The sequence below is a fragment of the Gymnoscopelus microlampas genome (assembly GCF_963454915.1).
Source record: "Gymnoscopelus microlampas genome assembly, chromosome: 15".
Lineage (NCBI taxonomy): Eukaryota > Metazoa > Chordata > Actinopteri > Myctophiformes > Myctophidae > Gymnoscopelus > Gymnoscopelus microlampas.
The window spans coordinates 45,790,707-45,798,366 of NC_139952.1; the positions used below are offsets into that span (position 1 = coordinate 45,790,707).

Below are 7,660 nucleotides of genomic sequence, written 5' to 3' on the forward strand. Positions count from 1 at the left end.
ATTCATATAATAAACATATGATATGAATTTGCTCTCGCTCTCTCTCTCTCTCTTCTCCTCTGAAGAGTTTTGTCCAAAGAAAGAGGAGAAGAAAGAGGAGGAGTCGTGAGGAGGACGTAGACATCAGCTGCCGGAGGCTCAATGTACCGTACACTGAAGGTTGTGGGTTTGAGTCCCCTCCCACACACAGTTATGTAATACACCTGAAATTAAAACAATTATGTTTCATAATCCATTCCCTTTTGTTGTTTTTTTCCATTCAGATGTTGAAGCATTGTTACTTTATAGAGTTGGGAATGCACAATATGATCTTTATAAAGTATTTTTTAAGTAATTTAAAAAAGACTTAGGCTTCTATGAAATGGTTTAGTATTGTTTGTGGTACAGCAGTAGTAATAGTACTACTACTACTATATACTGACCAGCTCTTCCATAAAAGGAAAGACATGTTCAGGTGGGACACTAATTTCATCCATTCAGCAGAGAGAACCCTACTAGGCTCATTTGTCAGCTTACATTTTAAAGTGCTTCATTTCCAATTTCCAATTTCACTTGTTTATCCTGTATGACTTCTCTCTCCTGATTGGATCAAATTGTTATCCCATCCTGAACATGTGTATTTTGTTCACTAAAGAACTATTACTTAAACACTCAATAGCAATCCTTACTATTAGAATATAGAGCCATTTAACTCTTATTTTAAGTGTTTTGTTTTAGCTTTGTACATTTATTGCAGAGTGCTGTGTCCTAACATCTGAGCTCTGTTTTCCTTGGAAGCTGTTATGAAAGATTAATATCTTTCTATAAAGAAACAATATCACTGGATATGATGTCTCAACACAAGACATAAAGATCAGACTAATATCTCTATAAAGAACACTCACTGGATATGATGTCCATGGATTAAAGCAAAATAAAATCTCACGACTGAAAGAATGTGTATGGCCAAGTCTTATGAGATTTGTGAAACAGTGTGAAAGGAGCCCTCCCCACACTAGCGCCGTTTCCCAAACAATTAACACAATATGTAGAATTAATCTTTTAGTAATAATGTTCCTGCTGTTCTACATACTGCCAACCAGGTGAAGAAATCACAGATTGAGGCTTTAACCATTGCTTTCATGACATATCCGAGACAATTAGGGTTTTATGGAAAACGCTTCTAAACATTTTGCTAGTTTGACAACTTCAAATGCTCCAATCTTTGAAAATATTAACCGAAAATAGACGATCTACAAGCTCTCAATGCGTCGCAGACGCATTGAGAGCTTGTAGATCGGCTATTTTCGCTGCGCAACATGCTTCCATGGATGCTTCTATGGAATCCAAAAGACTGAAATCAGTCGTGGCGACTGAGAACTTTAATCCATGGATGTCTCAACACAAGACAATGACATTTGTAAAGGAAAAAGCAGACTCAAACTCATAGCCACGATGCAATGACATTTTTTTTTTTTTAATCCAGTGTTTTGGCAAAACATATTCTTTAAGGTATTAAAACTTTCAACCTTTTTTGGTCCTTATAGGCAAACATTTTACTTCTTTTCCGATTCCCTCAAAGGTTTTAAGAAATAGGAGAAAAGCTCACAACACGTCACAGTGCGACGTGTTGTGAGCTTGTAGATCGGCTATTTTCACCATGTGACACTATTGTACAACAGAGTATAAAATTGAGTTTAAAATGGTTATGGGACATGTCATCTCACAGACTATATGGAGGATAGAACACAACTGCGTTGAGGTTCAGGGAGGAATGCCTTCAATCAGATCAACACCAAGAGAACAGGTTGATTGTCCTAAACTCCAATTAAACAAATAGGTGTGGGGGATCGGTGGGGCATCAACCCTGTCAGGACGTAGAAGGGGGTACGAAGCCTAAAATGTTTGGGATTATACAAAGTATCAAAACAATCAACTAAAAAGTAAAGAAAAGTCAGAAATAAACAGCAGAGCCTGTAATATAGTCTTATCAGAACAGTACATATTTATAAGGCCAGAAACCAAAACACATTCCTAGTTCCAGAAAAACCTGAAGTGGAATAGAACAGTGGATCTCAAATTGTGGGTCGGGACCCCCAGGGTGGTCTCCAAATGATTTTGGGTGGTCCCCAGATGATATGCTTAATGTGCAATATTGTTTTCCCAACAATAAACAAACCAACATACAGTATAAGTGTAAACAGGGTATCTGCACATTTCTAAAGTGACAATTTAAGGGTCTTAAAGACCTTCTTAATACTTAAATTCAAATATTATTTTGGGGGGTTGCGGCCTGGAAAGTTTGAGACACATTGAAATATGCACATCAAGGCATTAAACAATACAAATAAAATGTATTGTATCGTCACTGTCGGGTGGATAACTTGTATATTAAAAAAAACACATTACGTTTCAGGAAATGGAAATAAGAACTGGTGATTATTAGTCACAAGCTCTTGTTAATACCGTTCTTTGGTTAAATATGTATAAAACCAGACAGACCACTTTCAACCTGGCCTCTCTATTTTGGATTATGTAATTTAAAAAGGTTTTGGTAGAAATAGCAATAACAGAAGCTACAATACAAGCTCTTTTTTTGTTTTACTTTGTTCTAAATTAGCGTATTACTGAGTGTATATAGAAAATGAAAAGATATAAATATTGGAAAACCATCCAGCTCAGTGGCCTTGAGACTGGGAGGTCGGGGTTCGATCCCCGGCCGGGTCAAACCAAAGACAAAAAAAAAAAGAATGGGACCCAGTGCTCCCTGTTGGCACTCAGCATCAAGGGTTGGATTGGGGGGTAAGTCCCTGTAACATACTAACATCATGTCCAGAGGATGTACTTGTACATCAAACTGCCTCACGCTGCAGAAACAGGAGAAAGGCTCCTGCCCCTATGGGCATGACTCAATGGTTTGTGGATGCAGCACTGGTGCTGACTGCTGATACTGTGACTGCTGATGCTGTATCTTCTTCGTTCAGGAAGATGTCAAACATTTCCTTAAGGGCGGGCCTTGAGTTCCAGTCTTGTTCTCTGGCAAACTTGTAAACGTATCCAAGCAGATCAGGAAACATCTCCATCAGGTTGATACCAGCTGCTTTCTCTGGACTGTGAACACAAAGCAGTGCTCATTCAAATCACTACTTCTGATGGTGACCACATTCACAACTACTGTATAGTGATACTATCATACTACCACAATAAATTAAATTAAATTAACATCATATCACTATGGCTGCCATATGGTCTGATGTCTGCTTTTATAAATAGTAAAATATCATCATTTAATTCAGCTCTAATTTACAATATTCAATAGAGCAGTGGTTCTCAAACATTTTCATGTCAAGGACCCCCAAATTGATTGATGTATTTGGCCGCAGAACCCGATGTGAAAATATTGTTGTTGTTAAAATGTTTAAAAAATATTCAAATCTTTAAAAGCAGCAGATCTACAAATGGTTGATTTTGATGCTATCAACTAATCATCAACTATATCAACACATTTTTATGGGGACCCCCTGGAACCCCCTCAAGGACCCCTGCAATAGAACCATTGCAATAGAGTTCACTTTGAGAACCACAGTGTTCACTTTGAGAACCACTGCAATAGAGAATGTATGAGAGATCGTTGTTGTTTTGTTTTTTAATCATCCAGAGAAATGCTCTGAGAAGTGCTCCACACATTTAGAATATTTTTTAAATGTCATGTGACATGGACGTCACAAATTACTTTGGAAAAACCAACCAGATGTTTTTTTTTAGTGTAATGGCACGAGTGCTAATGTTAAACACCGGTTTGTGTTTGTGTTGATGTAATTCAACTTACTAGTGTTCCTGGAGGTTGCGTATGCAGCGCAGCAGTCCAAATAGGTTGTCAGAGTACTTCTTCGTGCCTTTCTTCACCTTATATGTATCCATCTCCTCAAACAACAGCCTGGTCTCATCCTTGGCATCTCGGAACTGAAAAAACACAGACAGTAACTTTAAGATAACTGGAAAAACACACAGTATTAAAAACACTAAAAACACACAGTATCACTTAACTAAAAACACAACAGTACAACTTATCCCATTAAAACCGGGAAAGCATCTGTGTCATTTTAGATTTTAGCTGTATGTGAGAGAGAGATAGATATATATATTATTGATACTAGACCATACCCGGTCGACGCATCAGTGGGGGGATATGCGCACATGATCTGGCAACCCGGGAGGCAGTTCGTCCCATAGCTGGGCAGCCCCGTAACCATGGCGACAGTGTTTGACACAAAAACGCTAATAAGAAGCTGAGATTTGATGAAATTGAAAAACGGGCTTCACAGTTAAGTTCAGATGGTAATGGTCAATGGCTGTGTGCAAAATCAGAGCAATTGCTCCAGCCAGTGAGGAGAACCGGGTAGCTTCACCTACCACTACAGAGAGACAAACAGACAGAGGTTACTAGAATTATAGTAGGATATTATTGTGTGTATATATATATATATATATATATATATATATATATATATATACATACACACACAATAATATATATATATATATATATATATATATATATATATATATATATCTCTCTCTCACATACAGCTAAAATCTAAAATGACACAGATGCTTTCCCGGTGTGTGTGTGTGTGTGTGTATGTGTATGTGTATGTGTATGTGTGTATATATATATATATATATATATATATATATATAAAAGTTAATATAGCGTCACAATCATTTTAACCACTTTAACCATTATTATTATTAACCATTACAAAACGGTTAGGATTTAGAAGACCTTTTTTAGAATCGGTCTTACTGGATTAAACACATAAGTACAACTTAAAGATCAAATTAACTTGTGGGGGGATATGCGCACATGATCTGGCAACCCGGGAGGCAGTTTGTCCCATAGCTGGGCAGCCCCGTAACCATGGCGACAGTGTTTTACACAAAAACGCTAAGAAACAGCTGAAAAAACGGGCTTCGCTGTTAGGTGCACATGGTAATGGTCAATGGCTGTGTGCAATTTCGGATCAATTGCTCCAGCCGCTGATGAGAACCGGGCAGAACAATTTTGGCCTCACTAACCATGACACCATGACAGAGGTTTGTCAAATTATAGGAGGATATGTCGTAAACAAAGGCATTTAGAGGCATTAAAATGAATTTAAAGAAGAACAGAAGGAATAACATTAAGAATATAAAGCAAAGGTAAAAGTGTGGTCATACAGTTCTCTCATATTATTAGTAATAAACAAACCTTTTGTTTCCATGCGTTGAACTGTCCCTGCTCAGCATACCTGATGAGTTTCTTCTCCTCCTCATCCCTGGCATTGTTCTCGTCCTCTCCAGCTTTTCGAAAATTCTCAACTTCCTTTTCATTTCCAATCCTTCTCAAGTACTCCACTCTCCTAGGAATAAAATAGCGAAAACATGAGTCTACTCTTCATGTGTATATGTTCCTCTGTGCAGACTTTTCTATCCCTGTGGACCTGCCATGTGTATCTTTTTGTTTTACCTGTGCAGTTACTTTCTACCCTATGTGTTATTATTGTTATTATGTCTAATCATGCACCTGCCACTATGTGGACCTAAGTACCAATGAAAAAAACCTATGCAAAAACAAATGTTGCGTAAGTTACATCTTTACCAGTGATGTGACAATAAAGTAGATTCTGATTCTCTTCAAACATAGGTAATATATGAGTACCTTACTGTCTGATCAAACAGATTAACATAATATGCTGAAATAGTGTTTATAGATCAATGAATGAATGATGTGTGGATCAAAAACACGTACCGTGTGTTTGTCCAAAAGAAGGGATGAGCCAAGCATTGCTCCACTTTAAGTCTTTTCTCTGGTTCTCCATGGATCATCCACTCAACCAGATCCTTAGCGACCATATCATCAACATGATCCAGGTTGTGCTTGTCTCCCCTAATGTTGACTTCACATTGCCAGTCGTCGCCAAAAGGATGGTGTCCTCCAGAAAGGATGTAATATATCAACATCCCAGCCGGCTTAAGAATGAGCATGAAAATGAGTTAAGACATTTTTATGTATTTCTCATGAATTAAATTGTTCTCACAGATAAAAAACTAACCTGGATATCAGCGCTTCTTTTATATCTGTCAAAACCGGGATCCAAAGTCTCCTTTGCCATCCAGCATTCTGTTCCTCGAGCGTTTGTTGTCTTAGTTGTTTTTCCTTTGTCTATTCGTCGGCTTATTCCAAAATCTGCCAATCTTGCCTTGCCTTGAAAATCTGCAGGGAAAGTTGGTATATCAATATAATAACAGGTTTTAGATTAAAATAAATTAAACATAGTTGCTTATAATTCAGATATGATTTGCTTGTTTTCTTACCAATCAAGACATTTTTAGGCTTGATGTCCCGGTGGAGAATTGACTCACAATGAAGAATTCTTAAGCTATTGAGGAACTGTTTTGCAAGCCGTTTCCTCTCCTGTTCTGGAAGTTTAGTGACATATTCTTCCAGTGTGTATTCACATAACTGAAGAGCAAGGTACCCATAGTCCTCATCCTCTACAAAGTCAACATATCCTACAATCAGAGCATCAGCAAGCTCTTGAAGACGTAGATGTTTTTCATCATTCTTCAGGTCGTTGTACATGTCTCGGGTTTTAGACATTCTCTTAACTGCAACTTCAGTGCCATCATCTCTTAACCCCAAGAAGACCTCAACTCCCTCACTTCCTTCTCCTATGCTGTATTTTTTATCTTTCCCCAACACAAGACCCTTAACTTTTGTAACTTTACTGTCATCCATTTTTACAAGCTCTTCTAACTTAGGCCTCCATCTGTTACTGACTGGGAGCCATTTTCGTGGTATTGTTGATGTACTAGCATCGGGGTCATCTTTCAGCTTCTCTTGATTTCCTCTCCTTTTCTTCTCATTGAATCCTGTTGACCCTGTAATGGTAGTCATACAGTGTACTGAGATAAATACACTCACCGGCCACTTTATTACGAACGTCTGTCTAAATGCACATTATCGCTACTCAGCCGATTGCCCTTCAGCAACTCATTGCATTTAGGCATGCACACATTGTCACGTTGATCTGCTGCAGTTCAAACAGAGCATTAAAATGGGGAGGAAACGTGATTTAATTGACTTTGAACGAGGCCTAAACCATTGATAAAAGGCAGGATGGATCCATACTTTCATGTTGTAGACAGAGACGCCAAATTCTGGCCCTACCATCCACATGTCGCAGCAGAATTCGAGACTCATCAGACCAAGCAACGTTCTTTCCAATCTTCTATTGTAAAATTTAGGTGAGCCGTTGTGAATTGTAGCCTCAGTTTCCTGTTCCTAGCTGACAGAAGAGGCACCTGGTGTGGTGTTGTGCTGTTGTAGCCCATCTGCCTCAAGGTTTGGCATGTTGTGCTTTCAGAAAATCATCTGCATTCCTCAGTCGTAACAAGTGGTTATTTCAGTTACTGTTGCCTTTCTATCAGCTATCTATCTATTGCCTTTCTATCAGCGCAAACCGGGAACCGGGTTAAGGTAGCTCTCCACCAAACAGAGACTACAGATTACTACAGACTGGCAGTCGAATGAAGTACAGTAGGGAGATCAGTCGATTGGAAGGTGTGTAAAAAACTCGGCTCTCAGGTGCTGAATGCACCTGAGAGCCGAGTTTTTGTTTTATGTATTTAAATCGGT

General features: G+C 38.4%; 1 protein-coding gene across 1 annotated transcript; it reads right to left on the minus strand.

Annotated features, from left to right (window-relative positions):
• Nucleotides 1-2,626: 2,626 nt before the first annotated feature.
• LOC311062255 (serine/threonine-protein kinase/endoribonuclease ire-1-like) lies at nucleotides 2,627-6,890 on the minus strand. Its single transcript, XM_084081144.1, has 6 exons — nucleotides 6,337-6,890; nucleotides 6,075-6,235; nucleotides 5,771-5,991; nucleotides 5,231-5,381; nucleotides 3,809-3,942; nucleotides 2,627-3,090 (listed from the first exon to the last, which is right to left on the minus strand). Exons 1-6 carry the CDS (start codon nucleotides 6,758-6,760, stop codon nucleotides 2,889-2,891), a joined length of 1,293 nt encoding a protein of 430 aa, XP_083937270.1. The 5' UTR covers nucleotides 6,761-6,890; the 3' UTR covers nucleotides 2,627-2,888.
• Between the last annotated feature and the right edge of the window lie 770 nt (nucleotides 6,891-7,660).

Bases quoted from the DNA above. Each gene is read 5' to 3' on its own strand.
- LOC311062255 (XM_084081144.1), bottom strand. From the start codon at position 6,760: ATGGATGACAGTAAAGTTACAAAAGTTAAGGGTCTTGTGTTGGGGAAA. The intron at 6,236-6,336 runs GTAAGAAAACAA...CTTTCCCTGCAG, and splicing joins GCCTAAAAATGTCTTGATTG to ATTTTCAAGGCAAGGCAAGA. The intron at 3,091-3,808 runs GTAAGTTGAATT...TTGTGTTCACAG, and splicing joins CGCAACCTCCAGGAACACTA to TCCAGAGAAAGCAGCTGGTA.